The 25,557-nt window shown below is 34.2% G+C and overlaps 2 protein-coding genes and 2 pseudogenes across 2 annotated transcripts; 2 read left to right on the plus strand and 2 right to left on the minus strand.

Moving 5' to 3' along the window:
- The first annotated feature begins 1,907 nt into the window (after positions 1-1,907).
- vps26b (VPS26, retromer complex component B) lies at positions 1,908-6,169 on the plus strand. Its single transcript, XM_042739377.1, has 6 exons — positions 1,908-2,423; positions 2,490-2,646; positions 3,289-3,453; positions 3,983-4,158; positions 4,892-5,034; positions 5,119-6,169. Exons 1-6 carry the CDS (start codon positions 2,201-2,203, stop codon positions 5,248-5,250), a joined length of 996 nt encoding a protein of 331 aa, XP_042595311.1. The 5' UTR covers positions 1,908-2,200; the 3' UTR covers positions 5,251-6,169.
- LOC122134021 lies at positions 6,145-7,186 on the minus strand (annotated as a pseudogene).
- A 32-nt stretch (positions 7,187-7,218) lies between these two features.
- LOC122139866 lies at positions 7,219-9,045 on the plus strand (annotated as a pseudogene).
- A 5,676-nt stretch (positions 9,046-14,721) lies between these two features.
- LOC122139867 (endothelial cell-selective adhesion molecule-like) lies at positions 14,722-23,702 on the minus strand. The gene is made up of 7 exons (XM_042740055.1): positions 23,562-23,702; positions 22,827-22,888; positions 22,413-22,573; positions 20,009-20,053; positions 16,178-16,300; positions 15,953-16,085; positions 14,722-15,025 (listed from the first exon to the last, which is right to left on the minus strand). Exons 1-7 carry the CDS (start codon positions 23,700-23,702, stop codon positions 14,722-14,724), a joined length of 969 nt encoding a protein of 322 aa, XP_042595989.1.
- Between the last annotated feature and the right edge of the window lie 1,855 nt (positions 23,703-25,557).

Genomic DNA, 25,557 nt, shown 5'->3' on the forward strand with positions numbered 1-25,557 from the left:
CAAGGTCCATAAAAGGTATGAAAGTCATCATCAGAATACTCCATCTGCCATCAGACATGCAATCTGGGTTATATGAAGCGACGGGAACACTTTTTGTAAGCGAAGAAAACAAAAATAACTTTATTCAATAAAGGATGCACTTTTCTTTCAAATCGAAGCTAAATACACATAGAAACAGTGCATCCTTGTGGCGTGGATGATACAGAAGAGCATACGCAGCATACAGTGATATGGAGAGACACAGAGAAGAATGTTGACAAAGGAATTGTTGAATAAAGTCATTATTTTTGTTTTCTTCGCTTACAAAAAGTGTTCCTGTCGCTTCATATAACCCAGATTGCACGTCTGATGGGAGTATTCTGACGACGACTGTCTAACCTTTTATGGACCTTGACACTGTTATTTACTTAGCAGTCTATGGGACAGTCACAGGCCTCCCGGTTTTCATCCAAAATATCTTAAATTGTGTTCCGAAGATGAACGGAGCTTTTACGGGTTTGAAATTACATGGGGGTAAGTGATTGATGACAAAATTTTCATTTTGGGGTGGAGTATCCCTTTAAATGAACTGTCAAATTGGGGGGCAGATACTGTATAATCCAATATGTAAACAAATGTAAAAACAGTATCTCTTATCAAATTATTCAAAGTGTTTGACGGCAAAACATTTTATTGTACCTTTTTGTTTAAGGCTCAATGTTATACGGTTTTTACATATTCATACTATTGACTGCCAGTCAGTGGACAAAGAGAAGCTAAATTAGGTGTAGTTAAGCAGTTAATAATGAACGCACACTCTTAAAAATAAAGGTTCTATATTTATATGTGGTTCCATGAAGAACCTTTAACATCCATGGAACCTTTCCATTCCACAAACAGTTATTTTTACACTAAGAAAAAAAGTTATTTTAAGAAACTGAAAGGTTCTTTGTTGCCCATAATAGTTTCTCACTGGCATCACTACAAAAACCTCCTTCTGGAACTTTTATTTTTAAGAGTGCTGGTGATGCTCAGCCACAATATTTCCAAACAATTCTGTATTTGACTTTATACTATAACAAATACTACAGTAGTCAACATTTGAAGAGGATAAAAAAAAAGTTCATCAAAGTTGTCCTAATACAAGAACACATTTTGGTTTTAGATTTTAGGACAACTTTGATGAAAGGTTTTGATCCACTTCAAATGTTGACTAGTGTATATAAAATTACCTGACATTCCAGCTATGGTTAAATGTTGAATGTATATCCTATATATATATAAAGTTACCCTGCAAAAATAATTATTTTCTTAATCAATATTTCTTTTCTTGACAAAATGTTTTTTCTTGTTTTAAACATAAACCTAACCAAATGTAGTTGTTTATGCATAAAATATGTGTAAGAAAAATAAACAATTCAAGATGTCTTACACAAAGATGTAAATGTGTCTTGTTTTATGGATGTTTCAATTTATTTTACTGTAAAACAAGAGAAAAATTTGATTAATTTTTTTTTTTTTTTTTTTTTTTTTTTTTTTTTTTGCAGTGTATGTTATTATAAGGAAATGTGTCATATGTTAAACTGTTTGTATTATCTTTAATGTGTGGTTTGTGTGATGTGAAATCAAAACACATTATTAGAGATGAAATCTGAATAACATTACCGCCAAGATGTTTAATTCTTTGGACCACTACACTATTGTACTATCAATTAATAATCCATTATATTATGCTTAGATTATAATATTCTCAGGTACAGTTAAAATAAGTGACAATGTAAGTGTACAGTAAATGTGGTCATGTAATCGGTTTTCTTTTACCATTGTTATTTAATAATAAAGAAATTCTTCTATTAAATAATCACATCATTATTGTTTCCCAATCTCAGAGACTTTTATTATGAAGTAATAAAGAACTTTTATTTTGAAATTACCCCTGCAGGAAGATCCAGGAAGTGCGGGAGTTATTTTATAGGCAAATATCTTTCCTGACTGATGTCCAGCTATAAATTGAGCTACTTCAATTAAATCAGACAGAAATATGCATTAGATTTCGAGCATAATATATTTATATCGCCACTTAATCGCGGATAAAAAACAGTCAAGTAGCTTATGCGCTGGTTTTTGAAGGCCACTTGGTAAAAGGTAACCATCAGAGCGCTAGAGAACCTGTAGCTGCTGTCAGTCAAGTGATCTATGATAATACAGCACTGACACAGACATGAGCTTCTTCGGCTTCGGACAGAGCGCTGAGATCGACATCGTGTTGAATGACGCCGAGACCAGGAAGAAAGCTGAGCACAAAACTGAAGATGGCAAAAAGGACAAATATTTGCTTTTCTACGATGGTGAAACTGTAAGTGGGAAGGTTAACGTGACTCTGAAGACTCCTGGAAAGAGGCTGGAGCATAATGGGATCAAAATCGAGTTCGTCGGACAGATTGGTGAGTTATCCGTGTAGAAACAGTCCTGGTGTTTGTGTGTATATAAACATGTCCTGTGATTCACAGAGCTGTACTATGACCGAGGGAACCACCACGAGTTTGTGTCGTTAGTGAAGGATCTTGCACGACCTGGTGAGCTTTCACAGTCCCAGACCTTTGACTTTGAGTTCACCCATGTGGAGAAGCCCTATGAATCTTACACTGGCCAGAATGTCAAACTGAGGTAAATCTACCAGTTTCTTCATTGCTAAGGTTACTAATCAATCAGAAAGCATTTACAACTGGTGCATGGAGTTAAACTGTAGTTAATGTTGGTTCAGATTAAACACAGAAAAGTATGGGATATGTTGTCATTACACTACCAGTCAAAAGTTTTTTTAACAGTAGGATTTTTAATGTTTTTTAAAGCCTGCATTTATTTGATCCAACATTCAGCAAAAGCAGGAATATTGTGAAATATTTTACTATTTTATAATAACTGGCTTTCTATTTGAAAACATTTTAAAATGTAATTTATTCCTGTGATCAAAAAGCTACATTTTTCTGTATCATTACGGCAGTCTTCAGTGTCACATGCTCCTTCAGAAATCATTCTGATTTACTGTTCATTTCTGTAGCATTAAACATTTTTATTATTATATAATTATCAGTATTTTAAAACAGTTTAGTACATTTTCAGTCAGTATTTTTTGAGAAATAGAAAGATCTAAAGATAAGCATTTATCTGAAACAAAAAGCTTTTGTAACATTATACACTATATCATTCAAAAGCTTGGAGTCAGTAAAAAATATATATATGTATGTATATATATATATACACATACAGTACAGAACGTTCCTGAATTTCTTCATTCTGATCTGTTAAGTACTTTCTGCGAGCAACAATCAGCAGAAGGCTGAATGATATCAGTAAAGAGATGGATATTGTCGTGCAGACGCTGTGCACGTATCCAGAGATGAACTCCTCCATCAAGATGGAAGTAGGAATTGAAGATTGTCTCCATATTGAGTTTGAATACAACAAATCCAAGTGAGTATCCATGTTGTACCATTAATAGAAATTAAAACCGTAAGATTCACCAAAATATTTGACACGATTAACCCCAAAACTGAAAATATATTATACTGTGTATAATAATTATATATAGTTCTTTTAATAAAATTATATTTTAAAATGTGCTATGAAAATGTTTTAACATTTTATGATCTTAAATTTCATTAAAAAAAAATTTTACACCATATATATATATATATATATATATATATATATATATATATATATATATATATATATATATATATATATAAACAAACATATAGTTCATATATTTCTACATAACAAAAATTGCAGTAATAAAATGTGCTTATTTTGTAAAAAGATGTGTGTGTAGATAGATAACTAGATACATTTTGTAAAATGGCTTAATAATATTGCATATAAAGTATATAATTATATATAATTTGTTAAATGTCACGATGCAAAAATAGTCCTAAAATGTAATGTTTTTTATTCATAATATAATTTTTTGTCATAATATAATTTCTTGCGTCCTGTTTAGATACCATCTGAGGGATGTTATCGTAGGAAAGATTTACTTCCTTCTTGTGAGGATAAAGATTAAACACATGGAAATTGGTATAATAAAACGGGAATCGACTGGAACAGGACCCAGTGTGTACCATGAAAATGACACCATTGCCAAATATGAGATCATGGATGGGGCACCAGTGAGAGGTAAAGCTAAACCTTTCGTTTGTATTATATTATGCTACTATAGAGTCCATGTGTGACCCTGGACCACAAAACCAGTCTTAAGTCACTGGGGTATATTTCTAGCAATAGCCAAAAAAACATTGTATGGGTCGAAATTATCAATTTTTCTTTTATGCCAAAAATCATTAGGATATTAAGTAAAGTTCATGTTCCATGAAGATATTTTGTTACTTAATTTTTTGATTAGTAATATGCATTGATACTTAATTTTTGATTCGTAATATGCATTGCTAAGAATTCATATGGACAACTTTAAAGGCGCTTAAAGGGATAGTTCACCATAAGATCTTCGTTCATCTTTGGAACACAAATTAAGATATTTTTGATGAAATCTGAGAGCTCTCTGACCCTCCATAGACAGCAAGGATAAAGCTGAATAAAGTTGTTATTTTTGTTTTCTTTGCACACAAAAAGTATTCTCGTAGCTTCGTTAAATTAAGGTTGAACCGCTGATGTCACGGATTATTTTACCGATCTCCTTACTACCTTCCTGAGCCTTGATCGTGTTAGGATCCTTGCTGTCTTTGGAGCGTCAGAGAGCTCTCGGAATTCATGAAAAATATCTTAATTTGTGTTTCGAAGATGAACGGAGGTCTTACAGGTTTGGAACGACATGAGTAATTAATGACAGAATTTTCATTTTTGGGTGAACTATCCCTTTAATGTTATGGTTTTGCTCTCTTATTCTTTTTAGGCGAGTCGATCCCCATCCGCTTATTTCTGGCTGGATATGAGTTGACGCCCACCATGAGGGACGTCAACAAGAAGTTCTCAGTGCGTTACTACCTGAACCTAGTCCTTATAGATGAAGAAGAGCGACGATACTTCAAACAACAGGTCCAGATTCCACATATAATGTAACATTACACATCATTTGTTACTTACAAATAAGTAAAATACATTGCTGTTCATTCTCAACAGGAGATCACACTCTGGAGGAAAGGAGATATTGTAAGGAGAAGTATGTCCCAACAGGCCACCATTGCTGCCCAGAGATATGAGGGATCAAACTCTGAAACTGTGTCAGCACAAGCCAAAGAGGAGAGTAACTAGACGCAAGACGCTTTATGTTCCCTCCAGATCTCAAATGAACCTTGTTATGTCAAAATAATGTTTTATAAGTCTCAAAGGGATCAATGTGACACATGACTTTTGCCGAAAAAGTGAAATCATCGCTTCTTGAGATCAAAAATGAAAAAAAGCAGTCCAACTATGTGTATAGATTACAAAATATTTTTTTATTTCTCATTCCAAAACTGCATACATTTCCATTATACAGTAGTGACCAACAGTTTTGTAATGCCAGACACAATCTTTCCACGTGTACGCCGCTGTTTTCATGCTATATGTTTGATTTGTGCTTCATGAAGTTGTAAGGCACAATACATTCCTCTTATGCTCAAATTTTGCTTAAGTCAAGTACACTGAGAAATCAGAATCTAGCTTCTGTACCATGTCCTGTTTAATGAGCCCAAAAAAAAGAGATCTACTGTGATCTTTTGTGTTAAATCTAGCGCTTCATGTACTCTTCATAGAGCTCTGCACAGTATTATTCTGTCATTTGGGGTATTACAAATGAAGACCTCCATAGGAATGTCTAATTAGGGAATTACTAACTTACTTAACATGAATATTTTTATTATATATATTTTTTTTTTCTTTTCTTTTGATCTGGTGTCTTAAGTGTTTATTTCCTATGATTAAGAATCGGCAGCACAAGGTTCCAGTATTCTCGAGTGCAGTTTAATGCTGTAATAGAGAAAATCCTTCTTGTGATTGTTTGTGCATTTTCCATTTTTTCATGTGTATGTCTTTGTATTATACTAAATATTTGTTTAATAGCTTATTAGCTGTTCAGGTGATGAGGTATGACTATTAACAGCCATGCAATCGTGCAAACCTCTGCAAAAGGCTCATTTAATCAGCCCCATTGTAATAACATTTACTAACCTCTGCATTCAAAATGATTTCCTTTTTTATCCAAAATTAAAATAAGCTGTGTTTACTGACTTCTCATGACTGTAGAGAAGTCTGGTATTATTAAGTGATCTGAAGGATACGTATTGGATCTCCATTCTCCAAACTCAGGACAAAGTCAAATTCCTTTGCAAAGAAGAAAATAAGTATGAGCTAACAATTTTTTTAATTAACAGTTATATTAATGTTAATATTAATTATATTACCAAATATAAAAAAAAAATAAACTGCTCTTCACAAATCCATACAGTGGAATATCTGGACTTAATTTAGATTAAAAAAAAATAAGTTTAATAAATTATAAAATATATTTAATAAGTTTAATAAATTATATTTAATAAAACAATAAAGCTAAAACAAAAACAGCATTTAACATTATTATTATTTTTTAAAGAAAAATTATATATTTTACACTTACAGTCACATTTTAAATCATGCTACACTGCAGTACATGAAAATGAGAACACATATTTTACTTATTTGTGTTATTAAATACAACTAACCTGCAGTGAGAGGCTGAACTGATAGTCTGGCTCTGGTGAAGAGGGCCAGATCCTTTAAGCGTCCACTTTTAGCTTTGTTCTGTAAGTGATATTTCTTCAGCTCAGTCAGAGGAATGAAACGGTTGGTCATCCTTTCGAACTGAACATCCACCTATACAGAGTTAATCTACAGTCATTTTTGAAGGCAAAAACATAAAGTTATCTTTATGTCTGTGTAAAGACACACCATACTCCACCCATTTAGGGTTGTCTGCTTTGCTGGAGTGGTCATAATGTGTGGCTTTCTTGTCAAATTGTGTATGGTCCACATAAGCCTCCTTTGCAATCTGTAAATGAAAATCATTCTCACTATTATTATATTTGTAATGATCAAGCTTCTATTGTAGTGACTCCTCACCTTCATGAGGCCAGCAACACCTGGCTCTTTGCAGTTACTGTGGTAAAAGAAAAGCCTGCTGGCCCACCTTCATATCTCTCATGAAATTACGTACCAGAGGAGAAAAGTCACAATATAAACTAATATATTAGTATATTAGCCTCTATAGGACTCACAGATGAACAAAAAGAGTTTCAAAAAGTGCCATTTGCCTTTGCTGCCAATGAGATGGCACCAGATATGGCAGAATGGGGACCAAAAGGTAACCTGCACATCTGACAATACTCTTTATTGTTTATATTTAATGCTGAAGCATTTACAAAAGTTGAGGGTCATTAATACAGTATCTTCACTTGTGTTGTAGGAAATTTTCTCTGTCGAGGCCATGAGGAATGGTTTGGTGGGATTTACGAGAACCCTGATGTGGGGGGATCGGGACTCTCTTGTCTGGACACCTCTATCATATTTGAGGCTTTATCCACAGGCTGTGTTAGCACTAATATGGACCCTGGACCACAAAACCATAAGGGTCATGAGGGTACATTTTTCTGAAATTGAAATTTGTACATCATAATCTGAATAAATAAGCTTTCCATTGATGTATGGTTTGTTGGGATAGGACAATATTTGGACATCTTGACTCTGAGGGTGCAAAAATATCAAAATATTGAGAAAATCACATTTAAATATCTTAATGGAACATGACCTTTACTTAATATCCTAATGATTTTTTGGCACATAAAAGAAAAAAACATAATTTTGACCCATACGATGTATTGTTGGCTATTGCTACAAATATACCCCAGCGACTTAAGACTGGTTTTGTGGTCCACGGTCACATATACTTTAAAGTTGTTGCTGCATCATAATAATACATAAGGTTGGACTAAATATATTTTTCCATAAAGTGGTACATGTGCTTGCATATAGTTTTCGTTCTTCATGGTTAATTAGGTGTTACATGGTGTTTACTGGTTGTGTTTGAAACAGCATGTGTGCCTGGATGATAGAAACATTTGGAAACAATGAGCAGAGGGAGAAATTCTGTCCTGATCTGTGCTCTATGAAGAAGTTTGCCTCATACTGTCTCACAGAACCAGGTAAGTCCAGGATCACGTTTTTCTGTGTTCTTTTGTGGGATACATCAGTGTTATCGTTAACCTAAAAGTATTTCATTTATAATTATTTCGTTTTATTTATTTATTTTTTATTCCCTAACCCCAGGTAGTGGGAGTGATGCCGCTTCTCTTCTAACCAGCGTGAAACTCCAAGGAGATCATTATATCCTGAATGCCTCCAAGGTACCTTGAGAAATGATTGAGGCATTAATAAAAATCTCCATGCAGCTTCCCAATAGTTTTTGCTGTGTCTGGTCAGGCGTTCATCAGTGGAGGTTGGATACACATGTTTATGTGGTGATGTGCAGGACAGGTGAGAAGGGACCTAAGGGCATCTCCTGCCTGGTGCTTGAAAAGGGAACCCCTGGACTCAGCTTTGGCAAAAAAGAGTGTTCACTGTAAGTTTATGATTTAGGACTGAGTGGTAAAGCTTATCCAGCAGATGGCAGGATTGAGTTATATCATCACTGTTGTGATTTATAATGGGTGTACCAACATCTTTCAGGTACGTTGGAACTCTCAGCCAACCCGAGCCGTGATATTTGAGGACTGCGCTGTCCCAGTGACCAATCGGCTTGGAGCAGAGGGGGAGGGCTTCAACATTGCCATGAAAGGCCTTAATGGAGGCAGAATTAATATTGGTGAATTGTTTCATAACTTTGATTTGAAACCTTTTTGATAACCTATTTATTTTGACAGATTTGTGTTCTTGTTGTTTTATGGTAGTTTGGATTTTCTTTTTCCTGAAAATGCTAGTTAATGTTATTGCATGGGACTAAAACTTCCTAACTTTGCTCACACTTGTGTAACAACTTCCTACAAAATTTGATAAGTTTTATACATTTCCCCTTCTTGTGTTCCAGGTCAAAAATGACAGGCCTAAAAAAAATGCTTATAAATTTCTCATTAAGCTATACTGGATTCAGTCATTTAATAATGATTTTTTTTTTTTTTTTTTTCAAAAAATGAAATGTGTAAACTCAGATCAAGGAGGCCTTCGTTGCTGGTCATTCACTGGTATATATGTTGTTTGTTTAGGTACAAATGAAGTGATGAGGATGATCATTGCGAGAAATGAATGACTCCTGTACAGGACAAAACCGTTTGTGTCTTCATTGTCTAAAATGTTCATCACAGATATATGGTTGGGTGACTGTTAAATATTTATATGTCCCACATGTGACTATAACTGGTCTTTTAACAGCCTCTGTTGATTTTGATCATGAGATGTACACAGTATTTTATGCAGAACGTTTGTGCCTTAAACTTGTGAATTAGTAACTCTAGATTATAGTGTTTATTATAAAAGCACACTGAGGTATTTGGTTTGTTTAGGGTCAAAATACTGTCAGGTTACAAAGTGATATGTAAAGAAAAACAATGGCTATAAAATTAAAGTGAAACATTTACAAAAGTTACTTTTAGTTGAAATCATATAATTAAGGCAAATCCTCAAATCTAACCCTTTATGTACATGTATATATATCAGATTAAATCAATATTAATCTTAAAAAATTTATTATATATAAATATTTTTTAGCAAGGATGCTTTAAATTGATCATAAGTGATGATGATAAAGACATTTATAATGTTAAAAAAGATTTTTATTTCAGATAAATGCTGTTCTTCTGAACTACTTTCAAAGAATCCTGAAAAAAAAAAAATCTACTCTGTTGCTGTTTTAAACCTGATAACAATAATAATTATTATAAATGTTTTTTGAGCAGCAGCAAATCAGAACATTATAATGATTTCTGAAGGACCATGTGACTGGAGTAATGATGCTAAAAATTCAGCTTTGAAATCACAGGAATATATTACATTTTAAAATATATTCAAATAGAAAGCAGTTCTTTTAAACAGTAAAAATATTTCAAAATTTTACAGTTTTTGCTGTACTTTGGATCAAAAAAATTCAGTCTTGTTGAGCAGAAGAGACTTCTTTAAAAAACTTAAAAAATCTTACTGTTCAAAAACCTTTGACTGGTAGTGTGTTTTGTCAGCATGTGTTTATAATGTTCTTAAAGTCAATAAAAATGAAAAAACACTATACTATCTCAATATATTGAATACATCATCATAGTATTACTGAAAGAAAGGTACAAAGGTACGCTTCTAGGTACATGAAAAAATTATATTTAGTGTATATTTATTGGCTCAGAAATTAAACAAGCAGACACAGGATGCAAAATAAACATCTGAGAAACATTTAAACAACTGGACTGAAGTGAGACACTTTCAAATTCGATTGGTCTTCAGTACTTCTGTACTCGACTGAAAGAGTAGCAGGTTCCCTCTGCTCTGCTGATGACAGGTGCTGAATTGTTTTTCACCTGCCTTGTAGAAAAATGAATGAAAATGCTAAACATCACATGTTGAACATCACATCTAGTTCATTGCGGTTGAGCTCTTTTGCACATGTTTTCTGGACATGCGTCTCCCTTTTCCCTTGACATAGATGAACATTACTCCAATCAATGGCACAATGAGAAAGATTCCCATCAACACTCCGCCAATCACAGCACCATCTATCAATAGAACACCATGTCAAATGATTACAGTATTCAGTGATTTTAGAGCTGTGTGTGTGGTGTGTGTTCTCAACAGGTCACTCTGAAGGTTACGCTGCACTCTCCCTGACCGAGTTCATTAGACCCTTTACATATGTAGGTTCCAGCGAAGGCATCAGACAGGTTGTGCAACACCAGAGACCTTCTGTGCTGATCTGAAGAACAAATGGGGTGGGATTTTTAGTTATTGGATTTTTAAAAGGTTGATATCTAGATAGCAGGGTGGCTGATGACTAATGGTGATATATACATGTACAAATGTAAAAATAATACATACTATAAAAAATGTAAAAATAAATAATACTATAAAACATTTCGTTTCATTTGGTTATTACAAACACACAGTGTTTGGCTTTACAAGATGTTAATTGAAGGACGGGAGTAGTGTGGATTACTTGTGGATTATTGTTGTGTTTTTATCAGCTGTTTGGACTCTTATTCTGACGGCACCCATTCACTGCAAAGGACCCTTTGGCGAGCATGTAATGTAATGCTAAATTTCTCCAAATCTGCTCTCATGAACAAACAAACTCATCTACATCTTGGATGGCCTGAGGGTGAGATTCATTAAAATTGTTAATGCTTAGTTTTTATATATAATCCTGTTTGGCTCTTTATGAAAGTTAAGTAAGCAAATCTGCCATCCGTGCTCTATTTTCAGGTGCCAGATTGAGTTTTATCGCAGCAGCTAATTGTTTCCTGCCTTCAACAAAACTGTCTGACGGCAGAGGGGCTGCATTCTGCTCTCTGTGCCATGAATAGATTGGTGTTGGGTGACCCTGAGAGGAATGACATATCAGAATCACATCATACCCCACTAAGGAGTATCCCTGCAGAGAAAATTTTGTTGTACAGATGGAGGAGCTGATGATGGAGAGAACAATGTTCTAAGCTTAAAAGTGTCAAATGTAAAAAAAAAAATGTAAAATTTCATACATATAAATATATCGCAGGAGGTTATTATATTTGGGGGTCTATTGTATCAAAAAGTTTGAAAATCCATGATCCATCTTACCTAGCACAGTGAGGTTGATCAGACCTTGTCCACTGCTAGACCAGTCATTTGGGTTGGTGCCCACACACTCATATACAACCCACTATCAGATATTTTGCCATTGTTGATCCTGACAGAAGCGACTCGAGACACTGGAGGGTTCTGCACAAGAGCCATCCTTCCCTCCCAAGATTTCACCTAGTAAAGCCTCCCATTTTAGTACAGCACCTGTGTCAAACAGGACACTGAGATCAGATGTGGTGGTTTATTGTAACTGACTCTAAATACACTCCAGGGTGAAGCCCTCTGAGGCGTGTGTATCATACATGCAGGTCAGCTCAGCCGATGTCCCCAACTGGGCAAACACAGAGCATAACCACAAACACCTGTACATCTAAACAAAGAGAACATCTCTATACCTTGTGACAGTAAAGGCATTTAGAATGTAACAATTTTTTTTTTTTTTTAAATAAATGCTGTTTTTTAAAGTTTCAGAAAAATAAGAGTCCTGAAGAAAAAACATGTCAGTTTCCACAAAAAATATTAAGAAGCGCAACTGTTTTCAACTGTTTCACTGATAACCATTAGAGGGATTTCTGAAGGGTTGTAAAAAGGTATGTTAGTTAAAAAGATATTTTATTAGAATGGTTTTTTTATTTGATTGTTTTTTTTTGATGATTGTGTTAATGTGAACAGTGGAGAGTTGTTTTTTTGAATGTAGTTCTACTGTAGATTTGATCAAATAACTGCACCTTTGGTGATTAAGACTTTCAAAACCATTTTAAAAAATCTTGCCAAAATCAAACTTTTGAACAGTAGGATAATATTTATGATATTAGTAAAATTATATTTACTCATATATTTATGAAACTGAATTTTCTCTTCACTAATTATAAACAATTTCAAATTAATGTTTAATAAAAAGGGTGAAGGAATTACTCACCAAAGTACTGGAACAAAATGCTGGCTGTGAGGACAATGTGACCATATAGCATTATGCTTCTAATATTTAGTTAAATAAAGAACAGCTTAACCACAAAGCCGAAATGACCAGCTCACTCGCAGTTCACACTTTTATATGGTTTTTAACCTCTAATCTTATTGAAGGAGTTCTCTCCCTAAAACTCCCTAACTTTGTTCCCAAAGATCTCCTTATTACGTGGCTATAGTGGTCTACCTTGTAAGAGTGGCAGACAAATAGAGTGTCCAAATAGCCTGCATCAATAACAAAGTGATTATTCAGTGTATTTTCTCATTATTTTTTATCAGAAGACCATGTTTGAAAGACATGTGGCCTAGAAGAGTAACTTAGTATCAATACAATTGCCAACTAGAGACAAATTTAATTTTTTCCGGTGGGACGTAAAATCTGGCTTTTGTAATGTTCAAATTATTTCTACAATTGTTTTATATACTGTAGGATAAATAAAATATTTCATCAAAACCACCCATAAAAAAGTTAGCCATTCAATAGCCTTCTATGACAACCAATGTTATTCTGAATATAAATTTAATACTTGCTTATAACTAGCAATTTTGGTTCCCATGATACCAGCAAGAAAAAACTGTATTTCAGTAATGGTCATAGTAGAAATCGGGGGCTCGTCCGGGATCTCAATCTGAGGACTCCTGTAGACGAAGTAAAAAAATTAAATAAAATATTAAATATACTTGTTAATAAAATTTGTTTCATGCCGGGTCAATCAAATGCCACATTAAAGAGATGTGTTAGTTTAACTCTTTAAAAAATGTTTTACAATGCAATTTTGTATTGGTTTAATAAGCAGAACATTATGGTAAGTGATCAAAACAAGCACCACCACTTAAACACTTGAACCTCACTGAGGCATTTTCCACTTTGAACCCGTTTCTTACAACTCTGCTTCCATCACGTGGACGGTTACAGTATAATGTTTTCAATTCCATATAATGCCAATTTGAAAATAACAAAATAAGTGGAAAAGGCTTAATTACAGAGTAAACAATATCTTCAACCAGAATATTCACAATAACATTCAGCATTAACACTATTATCAAAAATCATAAAACATTGCTTCCAATATTCAAGTCATTAAACCACAAGGCTAGTTTTTCGTACAATATCATGAACACACAAATGAATAAAAGAACTTACATGATCAAATGTTTACAAATTAAGAGTCCTTTCCTGCTCCGGTAAACAAGAATGGCAGACACTGGCATTTATTTGTTTTATGCTCTACATCATAAAACAGCATTTTCACAGGCTCTCAATTTATTTTCTGCTTTACAGTCTTTCTTAACTTTCTTAACTCGTCTGTATGGTCAGAAAATATAACATTTGAAATAAAACCTGCTCTGCTTCAGAAATCTGTCAACCGCTTGACAGAAAAAGCGAAAACTCCTGAGAGAAACAGAGGCACAAGAGGCACAAGAACAGCTGACGCTAAAGATTATCGTCATGAATTTAACTGAATGTCTAGATAACTGGACAAATCTGAATCCATAAACACAACTGTTACAAAAAGTGAACGTCTGCATCCCATCATAATGTATAACACACTGACAAAATACTGTTCTCGGTCAGTGAAACGGTTCGAAAAGATGACTTCACAGAGTGTTTAGGCATCAAAACACAGATTAAACTCATTAAAAATCATGTAATACTTTAGAAAACAAATCAAAGGTGCTTTTTGACATGTAACTGCAGTTTACTGTACTTTACTCTGTATAAAAAGTTAGCCAAATTTATCGTCACACTTGTCAAAACCCTTCTCCACATACGTTTGGCTAGTCGTTAGCACATTATTAGTCTTGTGGGCCATTACACCAATGACCCGGCGTGGTTCTGGGGTGGGCACCATGATGGGCACGGGCCCCCATGCGGGACAGGGTGGTAGTGTTTATAGGCATGTTGAGTGGGCGCGGGGGGTCTGTGGCTGCGGCCCTCAGTCCTCTGTGTGGCGCAGCTGTTGGGATTGAGGACTGCAAGGAGTGTGATGGCGATCATGGTGGTGATGGTGTGTGTGATTTGGTGTGCCCGCTGGCGTTGTATCCAGGCAGGCCGTGTAGTGGGTTGGGGTCCCCTGGGCGGAGGCGGTATGTGGTTGTGCTTCCAGAGGTGGTGAGGATGGAGGCGGTGTCCGAGGCACCAGGAGGGTATGGGTAATGGTTGTTTTGAAGTGGATGCTGAGGGTCCTGTGCAGGAGGGCTGGTGGCTATTGAGGACAATGTGCCATTCTTTGATATGATGTCCGATCCTGTGCCACTTTTAGTCCAGGAGACGCGTTTCGGAGCCTGTGCATCTTCCTTAAAGCAATAGAAAGCAGTTACTGTAATACACACATCTAATCTGTAGCATTATGGATGAAGTAAAAAAATCAAGTACAGATATTCAGTGTTGTTGGGGGTTTTTTTTTGGAGGTTTTAGATTTTAAGATACTATACTTATTAATTTTTTATGTGTTGTGTATATTTTTATTTTTTTTTAATGTTATGTAACTGATTACATTTGATAACTTTTTATTACCTTTCTAAATTATATTTAAATTCATTTATTTGTCATACTAAGTATAGTTCAAATCTATTAAAATTTACTGCAGCACAATCAAATATACTTAAGTATATCTTTAGTGTAGTTTAGTTTAAGACTGTAGCACTATTTATGCAAAATTAAATTGCATTTAGTACAAACTTAGTTTAGTAAGTATGCCTATATCAGTTTAGTATACTAAAAGTAGAATTGCAGGTTTTTTTTTTAGTAGTCAGGTACATATATATGTAAATGTATTTGTAGTATAGCATGAAATAAATGTATTTCAGATACTTTTTTAGTATATTTCTTTTCACTAGGCTACAGTAGTACTCAACACTGAATATCCTTCATCACTTGAATTAAAATTATAACCATTTAATTTTAAAACACAGCCACCACAAAATCTGAATTTAGCACCTCTTTTTACTTTGAGAACGTTCTGAGGTTAAGTACAGATTTAAAATCATAACAAGAAATAGTAAATATTAATACAAGGAGTATTCAGATGTTACCCCCTTCATAATCGTTAACATTTTCATAAGTAACCTGTAATTTAATTACACATTTTTCTTAGTAACTGTTACAGATTACAGATACATTTATTTTATAATCAAATTACAGAATGCCATTACATGTAACTAGTTACTCCCCAACATTGCAGATATCCTAATACAATATTAGAAACATAAGACACATGCTCACTTGATATCATTGGCCATCTCCTCTTCTGTGTCACGGTTTCTCCTCAGGATGAAGATCAGGAATAAAACTAGAGCCATCAGACCCACTACGGAGCCCACTGTGGCCCCGGCGATCACCCAGGCATTGCTAGCTGCTGCCACAAGAGGAACAGTTAGGTTACAAATATAGTGAGTGCTGAAATCTACAATATACAGTGCTGCATCAATCTTTTTGAAAGATACTTACGGGTGGAAACCTCTAGATTGATGTGGCAGCTATCAGTCCCAGCCGTGTTGCTGGCGCGGCAAACATACTTGCCGGACATGCTTTTGGTGAGGTTGCTTAGTCGAAGAGTGCCCTGCCTCTCATCTGAAAACAGAACCAAACATTCATAACATCATAATTGAATATCAAATGCATTTTCAACAGAGTTCACCTCATTGTATCTATCTTTCAGCTGTTGTGACCTATTGTAGCATGTGACTGCTTATTACTTGTATGGGTGTTTATTCAATTACAGGCACTTTTGGTCCTGAGGACTTTTAGTAATTAAAATTTCCTTTAAAAATACCTTTCCCACTCTCACCAGTTCAATTTGTTCACTAACATTGTTAAATACACGACCATTCAAGAGTATGGGGTCAAGATTTTTTTTGTTTTATTTTATTTTTTAAAGAAGCCTCTTATATTCACCAAGATATTGATACAATAAAACAGTAATATTGTGAAATATTATTGCAAATTAAAATAACTTCTTTCTATTTTAATATTTTTAAAATATAATTTATTCCTCTGATGGCAAAGCTGAATATTCAGCAGCAATTAGTCCTGTCTTTACTGTAAATATAATTGATAACTGTTTTATTTCCTATTTCAGGTTATGTATGCTTTATTTTTTAGGACTGACTGTTTTTTTGTTTTTTGTTTTTAAAGGCATTGTTATAGATGTCAGTGTTTCTTGTCATAGCTATACAAATATATATTTCAAAAACTGTATTATAGCTATTAAACTATTTCTTGTTATGATTTTGAATATTTGTTTTGCATTGGTTTGATTTCAAAGTCCGTATAAGTTGTGCTATATTTTGATTTTGTGGTGTCTGTGCTAAAAAATTAAAGGGATACTCTGCCCCAAAATGAAAATTTTGTCATTAATCACGTACCCCCATGACGTTCCAAACCCGTAAAAGCTCTGTTTGTCTTCGGAACACAATTTAAGATATTTTGGATGAAAACCGGGAGGCCTGTGACTGTCCCATAGACTGCCAAATAAATAACAGTGTCAAGGTCCATAAAAGTTGTGAAAGTCATCAACAGAATACTCCATCTACCATCAGACGTGCAATCTGGGTTATATGAAGCGACTGGAACACTTTTTGTAAGCGAAGAAAAAAAAATATGCTCGTCTGTATCATCCGTGCCATAAGGATGCGCTGTTTTCTTTCTAATCAAAGCTAAATACACTTAGAAACAGCGCATCCTTGTGGCATGGATGATACAGAAGAGCATACGCAGCATACGTTGATATGGAGAGACACAGAGGAGACTGTTGACAAAGGAATTGTTGAATAAAGTCGTTTTTTTTTTGTTTTCTTCGCTTACAAAAAGTGTTCCAGTCGCTTCATATAACCCAGATTGCACGTCGGATGGCAGATGGAGTATTCTGTTGATAACATTCATACCTTTTATGGATCTTGACACTGTTATTTGGTTGTAGATGTGTTGTGCTGTCAATTGATTACTGTTTTAGTGAAAAATATCTTAAATTGTGTTCCAAAGACGAACGAAGCTTTTACGGGTTTGGAACGACATGGGGGTAAGAGATTAATGACAAAATTTTCATTTTGGGGTGGAGTATCCCTTTAAATTATTAAATTTTATAAAAAAATATATATTTTTGGATTTTGATAGTGTGAAAGTAATCAGTGTTGAGTATTACTGTAAAAGTAACCCTGCCTGGTTTAAATGTCTGAAAATGATTAACAGTTGAAAACATTCTTTAGAAATTTGAAAAGTAATAAAAAATTATTCAAATGTAATTAGTTACATTACTTTAATAAAGTAATTACATTAAATTTTAAGTAGGGTAACTTGTGGGAGAAAATAATAAAAATGTCCACCACAGTTTGATAATTAACAAGCACACTAACTTTATTAAAAAGGGGCAAATTAGTTTGGTCTGGTGGAAATGATGCGAGACGCTCATTTGTACATAAAATGCATTTAAAAAATAGCAAAGGTAAATGATGAAAGCATGATAAAAACATTTTTTGTTTTTTTAAGTGACCTTCATATAAGAAAAAGCTAATAATCTTGTAGTCTAAGTAAAAAGATTAAAAAACATTTTGGCCATAAAAGTGCACAAAGTTGAAGAAACACCCTTATATGAAATATGAGGACATAGGCAGTAAATAAGTGTGTAATCTTTTGAAATCCCTATTTATGAAAGCACTTTGTCATGATGACTGATGCATATATGAGGCATATGTGTTAACGACTTGGCTACAGTTATGTTGACAATACTACGCCTATTTTCACTGCATGATGCTGGCAAGAAGGATGAGAAGTTAAAACCATCAAGACAGAGAACAAACATTACATTTCTGCCATTATTACAGTGTTGGCAGAGATTGCAGTCGACCATCTGCTGCTGTAGCTTCTGTCCACACACTGATTGGCCTGCAGTGATGAGCAGCCAAACTCAAATTCCTCAGTGACCCAGAGCGAGGCCAGGCGCCCAGGGACCCCAGTCTGGGCTTTACAGATTTCAAAGGCACTTTCATACTAATGAAGTGTAAAATGATTAAAAATTGGCTTCATAAAATCAACACTTCAATGGTCTGTTCACAAAAACCTTTACTTTGTGTTGCTTCTGCATTGAATAAACTACGAGACACAGGTCTGATTTTTGCTCTTTAACAATACACACAAATACAGTACAGCACCAAACAATTAATAATTTCAACAATGGGAGGGAACAAAAAAGATGAAAGGGGTAGAATGATGTTTGATATGCTTTTAGACTGATATGCTTGGGATATTGAATCACTTTAATCTCCCTGACGCACATTGATACAAATGGCTGATTGCTCAAAATGCTTATCAAGCTTTAAGCTTTTTTGTTGTTTTTGTCCTTTTTGCCATTGAGGTTTTGTGCAGATTGTAAACCTCTCTCTATGAAGGTTAAAGGTTCTGTGGGACTCAAAATAGTGTGTAAACTTTGCATGTTTTTCACAGAATGATGATCCACTACTGTCATGACCTGAGGAGACGAGGAATGATATGAAGAACATGATAGGTGAGATCGGGAAATAACCCTAGATTCAAACCCTGCTACGCCACACTCAAACATATTTCGATGTATTTGTATCGTACTATATTTTAACAACGATGTTTCAAATACTATCTTTAAAGACTTTTAAGATTTTAAGCTTTGACTTAAAATAACACCTCAAAAAGATGTTTTTGATCAACAGCATTGTATTCACAGTCAGCCATTTATTTATTCTCACTTCAAGTAAAAATGTCCCATTCCAAGGGCCTTACAGAGATTTAAACATTCCTTTATGTGTAAAACTGCTTTAAAAAATACTGAGTGTAACTTTAAAAAACAATTGCACAACCTTTCAAACGTTTGGGGTCAATAAGATAAAAAAAAAGTCCCAAATGCTCACCCAAAGCTGTGTTTTTTGCTTAAAAATACAGTAAAAACAGTAATATTGTGAAGTTTTCTATTTGAATATTTTTTTGAAACCATGATCCAATTTTTGGACTCAGATGAATAGAAAACAGCATTTATTTGGAATAGAAACCTTCTGTAACATTATAAATGTCTTCACTGTCACTTTTGATCAAATTATTGCATCTCTGCTAAATAAAAGTAATTATCTCTTTCAAAAAAATTCTTACTGACCTCAAACTTTTTAGTGATAGTAAAAATATCTTTATCATTCTTGTACTGACATGTAAAAGCAAACAAGGGTTGAGGAATAAACTAAGCAACACTGTAAGAGTGAACCGCACATTTACTGATTCTATCTAAAGAAGTTTTCTCTATCCTAGGGTCTATTCCCTTACCCAGGTATCCCAGCACAAGCACAGGCTGGGGGCAGGACCTCCACTCTGTGAATGCACAGATGAGAGTGACACAGAGAGGGCGAGAGGAAGACAGATGACCAGGAGAACATGATACGTTTGTCTTTCCTGAGGGAAGAATTACTGAGCACCTTGCCTCCCTCAGGACTCTCATGTCAGGAGAGAAACTGGGAGACCCACGTGCCTGGGATCAAGGAGGAAATTTGCTGCATGGTTGATAAGTATAAGCCAGCTTTTGTGAACAGCTGGCACAGGCGTGTATTTCAACTAAAGATTTGTGCTGATCAGAACGAACATGTCAACAGAAATCATCTTGATACATTTGGGGAAAAATGTATTGGATAATAATGCAAATTTCTGTAACTATAATATGTCATGCTTTCTTTATCATTTGATATAGACTTTAGACAACATGCCAGTAGAATTGTAAGATCCTCCTGGAACTCAGTCAAGGTCAAACTTGTCATGTTTAGAGGCAGATGGGAATGTGTCTCTCTGGCTGATCTGAGGGTAACAGAGCTATTTCCATCTCTCCACAGTCCAAAGAGGAAGACACGCTAAATTAGTGATAAATGATGCCTGTACTCCTCCTCTCGACACAGCATCTAACCAATTTCATCACGATCATAAACAGATCGAGAACAGAGAAACACCTCTTAAAATGATACAACAATAAGAATGATAAAACCTATTTAACAGTCATACACTAACTTTCAAAAGTTTGGGATCTGTACGATTAAAAAAAAAACTATTATATTATTATTACCATTTAAAATGACTACATTTTGAATATATTTTAAAATATAATTTATTCCGGCAAAGCAAAGCTGAGTTTTCAGTATCATTACTCCAGTCTTTAGTGTTGCATGTTCCTTCAGAAATCATTCAGATATGCTCAAGAAAAATTTGGTTATTTGCTGTTGAAAACAGTTGTGCTGCATAATATTTGTGTTTAAACTTTGATACATTGTTCTTGCTATTTAAAAGCATTAATTTCTTAAAATATCATACTGTTTATTTTGTTTAATTTTTTTAATTTTTAATTTTTTTGCTTTAGTAAGATTTATAGATTTAAGATTTAAAACACACAGCATTTCTGGGTCAATAGGTCCCCTAGGAATTTTGAATGGTTTTTTAAAATAGCTTTATTTTTTTTTTATTTTTTTTTTGAGTAAAATAAGCATTACTTCAAGAGACTACAACATAAATTACAGTCAAACAACATGAATTTTAAAACTGTTGTATGGTTTAAAGTTGTTAACAATATGCAATATCAAGTCTAAAACTGATTTTTCCAGCACACAAATTCCCAAAATCTCAAAGGAAATTCCTGGGAGTATGCATAGTAAATTAGCCTTCCAGGTTGGTCTACAAATGGACATCATAACAGAACAACTCTATAATCATATTCTAATTCCTTTTCTATCTAGTTATTTTGTGCTACAGGTAAAAGCAATTAAAAAAGAAAGAAAAAGGAAGCACTTATACTGTATATGTATGAAGAACTTGATTGTTTATAAATCTGTTAATGCAGAATAACAAATAATACTTGTTGATGACAGGATAACCTTGAGTTAACATAGTTTTATCAGTTTGAATTCTTAAATCTATTCTAGTGTTGTCAAATGATTAATCGCGATTAATCACATCCAAAATTAAAGTTTTTGTTTGCGTAATATATGTATGTGTGCTGTGTATATTTATTACACGTGCATGTATACTTCAGAAAAATAGGTTGTTTATATATTAAATATATTTATTTATAATCTAAATTATATTAATATAAATATAGACATGTAAATACATGTAAATAATTTCAAAATATATACTGTATGTGTGTGTATTAATATATACATAATAAATATACACAGAACACACACATATATTATGCAAACAAAAACTTTTATTTTGGATGCGATTAATCGCAATTAATCGTTTGACAGCACTAGTGTATACATTTAACAGCCAAATGTTCAATTGTATTACTGACACAATTATGCTATTTGAGCACTTCTTATAGACTGAATGTCTTTTTCCACTTGATCTCTTTAAGATTTTTGTTTGTTAAAAAAAAAAAACATTTATTTTAAATTGCAATAATATATCACAATATTATCGTTTTACTAGATCTACAGTAAAATTAAAAATCTTACAGATCCCTAACATTTGAATGGTAATGTACCATTTAAATTAACCCCATTTTAACCAGTCAAAATATATCAATCCATACAGCAAATTAAACAAACAAAAAAAAAACATTTCGGTATCATTAGTGTATGAAAAATAAAATAAAATTTTTTTAATGCATCCACAAAAGCTCCTGATTTTTTCTCAAACAAGGGAAGAGAATCAAACAATTGCAAACATACAGATGCGGGAGACTCACTTTGCATGGGAGAGAAGAAGACCTCAGAAAGAGGAGCTGCTTTGGTCCACTTGTACTGAGGAACAGGTTTGCCATAGCTGGATTTACAGCTCAGTGTTACATTGCCATTCAGTACAGGATTTTCTGTCATAGAGCAACACAGGTGTGGTGGATGGAGGGAACTACAAGAACAGAAAAAAAGAAGTCATGAGACCAGACAGTTTTTAAATGCCCCAAAATATGTGAATATAGCCACATTTTGCCAATGTACCTTTAACATTGAGGTGTAGCTCTCCAGACAGGCCTGGAGCTCCAGGAATGATGACATGGCAAGTGATAGCGCCCGGAGTCAGACTCCTGTGTGTGTATTGATGTAAATGGAAAGATTTGGCAGAGGGCATCGATGTATGGTAAATGAACATGGGCAAAACCCACCAACCCCGCCTCCGAAAGTCAGTGCTACCGATGCCAATCTGTCCTGAGAAGTAGGAGATGACCTGCAGTCAAAAACACATAGAGAGAACTTAAGACACACAAACTGGGCATAATAATGGAGTTAAACTGTCATACTAAAGATAATCCTCTGATGCAAATGCAGATGTTCAAGTTATATATGGGAAACTAGTGGAACTACAGATTATGATAAGCAGCACAAATATCATTCATACACATGCATACGCTGCATGTGATATGGTATAACCTGACACATTATCATGCCTCAGGGAGTATTAGCTGACATTTACATCTCAATCTAAAACCCTCAAGAGATAACGGCTCGAGTTAATCCACTTCTCGCGCCATCCATCAAATCCATCACATGTATTTTCATAAGCAGTCTTTGACCTTTCAAGTGTTCCATACTCGTTCCTGTGACATTAATGTGAAAGCCATCTGTTGAGTGAGCCGGGTCTGACATGTCAGGTTCGTGTCCTTTATTAGTCTGCTGATGGGGAGGGACAACAGATTGTTCTATCATGTAATCCATCCCTCTTTTTTTTTTCAAAACAAACTCAAAGGAGGACAGGAAATGGATAGCTTATATATAATGTAGACTTCTTAAATCAATATTCAATATTATGGGTTAAATTATATAACATATACACATTTAATAATTATTAGTAAATTAGTCAATTTATATTTTTTTTTTGTACCAATATTCTATGTGTTTACCAGAATTTTATAATGCTGTTTCCAAACATACTCCACTTGTTTGGAGTGATGGCCATGAAGGTCCAGATGACAGCGTTCTTTCTCGATGGAGGTATTAGTGGGGGTGTGTACCAGGCCTCCAGAACAAACCATTTGTCCCATGATTACCTCCATGTCTTTCCGTGGCATCTCGACCCGATGAGAATCACCTGTGACAGCAGAGAAAACAGCCAGTGTTGAGACACTTATCCTGGACTCCAGAGGGTAGTTTTGGCAGCAGGGCTTGACTTTTAGGTGACATCATTAAATTGTACATTTGAATAAAAAAAAAAAAAAAAAAAAAAAATTATAATCCTACAAAGGCAAAATTCCTAATCCAGCCAAACACACACACAAAAAAACTTTTAAAAATCCTGTGGATCCAAAAAATCATGTACTGAAAAATGAATAAGGTGATTTAAGGCGTCTTTTTCACAGCAGTCCATTTGCACACAATTTTTTTGTATTGAATACAATGCATGTATACGAAAATGCATCTTTACAGTATAGGAAAAAATAATAAATAAATCCAAACATGTAGATGTTGTATGCTTTCAGTTGATGGATTTAGTACATTTAAGTACTTCCCAAAAACTAGTTCAAATAAGCTCCTCAATAAGCAACACGAGGTCACAATGAATTGCCAAGATAGTTTGAGCAAAGGGCAAGAAAACTGAATATAAAAATGTAAAACAAAGTTAACTTCGCTAATAAAAAAAACACATTATTGCTCACATGCAAAGCTTAACACTTGAAGGAAACATGCTAAATGATACCCTGAGGAGACTAATTTAAGTACACCCAATGTCAGAAGTCACTCACAGGGCTGGAAGTCTCCTGAGCTGCATCAGCGTGCAGGTGGATCAACTGATCCAGCATTCCCAACTGTCCTGGGTCAGCCAGTTTGGCGGTGGATCCCTCAGTCACAGATAGACGTGGTGCTGGAGCTCTGCTGAGCTGAGCTGCTGCGCTGCACTGCTGCTATATTCCCTTTACTTCAGCTTTAAACTGAATCTCTCTGTGACGTAAAGACGCCTGCGTCATTGCTTTAGGCTGAGCACTGCCCTCAAGCTGTTTTGTTATTGCTCATGAGACTGCACCCATCTCAAAATTTTTCATTTCTGTTGTGGGATCTGAACTAGTAATCCTCCAACAATCCGCAGCTCAAATCTCGGCCACGCATTCTACGGGCTCACGTTGAAACAAGTCAAGCTCGGCTGGACCTGGAAAGATGATGTAACCGACGGCTCCTTTGAACAAGCTTTTGACTGCTTCATTCATATTCTCACAGAAAGATAAACCTCCCAGATTATAGGATCCGATGGGAAAATGATCTAAAAAAACCCATATTTCCTATCATTTATCCTCATTAACCTCACGGGGGAGCATTAGTACAAGATCTATTTTACCAAAAGATTCTGATTCTTATTCTTATTACTATAAATACTAATACCAATTTAGTAACCAACTGAAATAAGCTAATTTTATTACTTACATTACAATATTTGTTATATTTATAATGTTAAATGTATTCTGTTATTTTATATATCTAGATATTAAAAATAATAATAATAAATAATAATATTCTAGGTAATAATCAAAAAAGTAGTAATCTATACAAATAATCTATATCTGTCATTAACATTTTATTTGTATATAACTTATTCTGTATAATTACATTAATAAATTATAATTATTATTATAAAAACAATAATAATTTTTTATTATTATAATTTTTTGTAATATTTTTAAGCAATGAACTTTTATTCAGCAATACATGCAATAAATTGATCAAAAGGACCATAAAAAATTTATAATGTTACAGAAAGATTTATAATTTCAAATATAAAGTCTGTTGTCTTTTTGATTTTATATTCCTCAAAGAATTGGCTGAAAACAAGTTATTTGTGTTTTCTGCAATATATTAAAGGCAGCAAAACTGAAACGTTTCAGTGACACTGAAGACCCTGGATTAATG

Source organism: Cyprinus carpio, chromosome B15 (assembly GCF_018340385.1).
Source record: "Cyprinus carpio isolate SPL01 chromosome B15, ASM1834038v1, whole genome shotgun sequence".
NCBI classification, from domain to species: domain Eukaryota; kingdom Metazoa; phylum Chordata; class Actinopteri; order Cypriniformes; family Cyprinidae; genus Cyprinus; species Cyprinus carpio.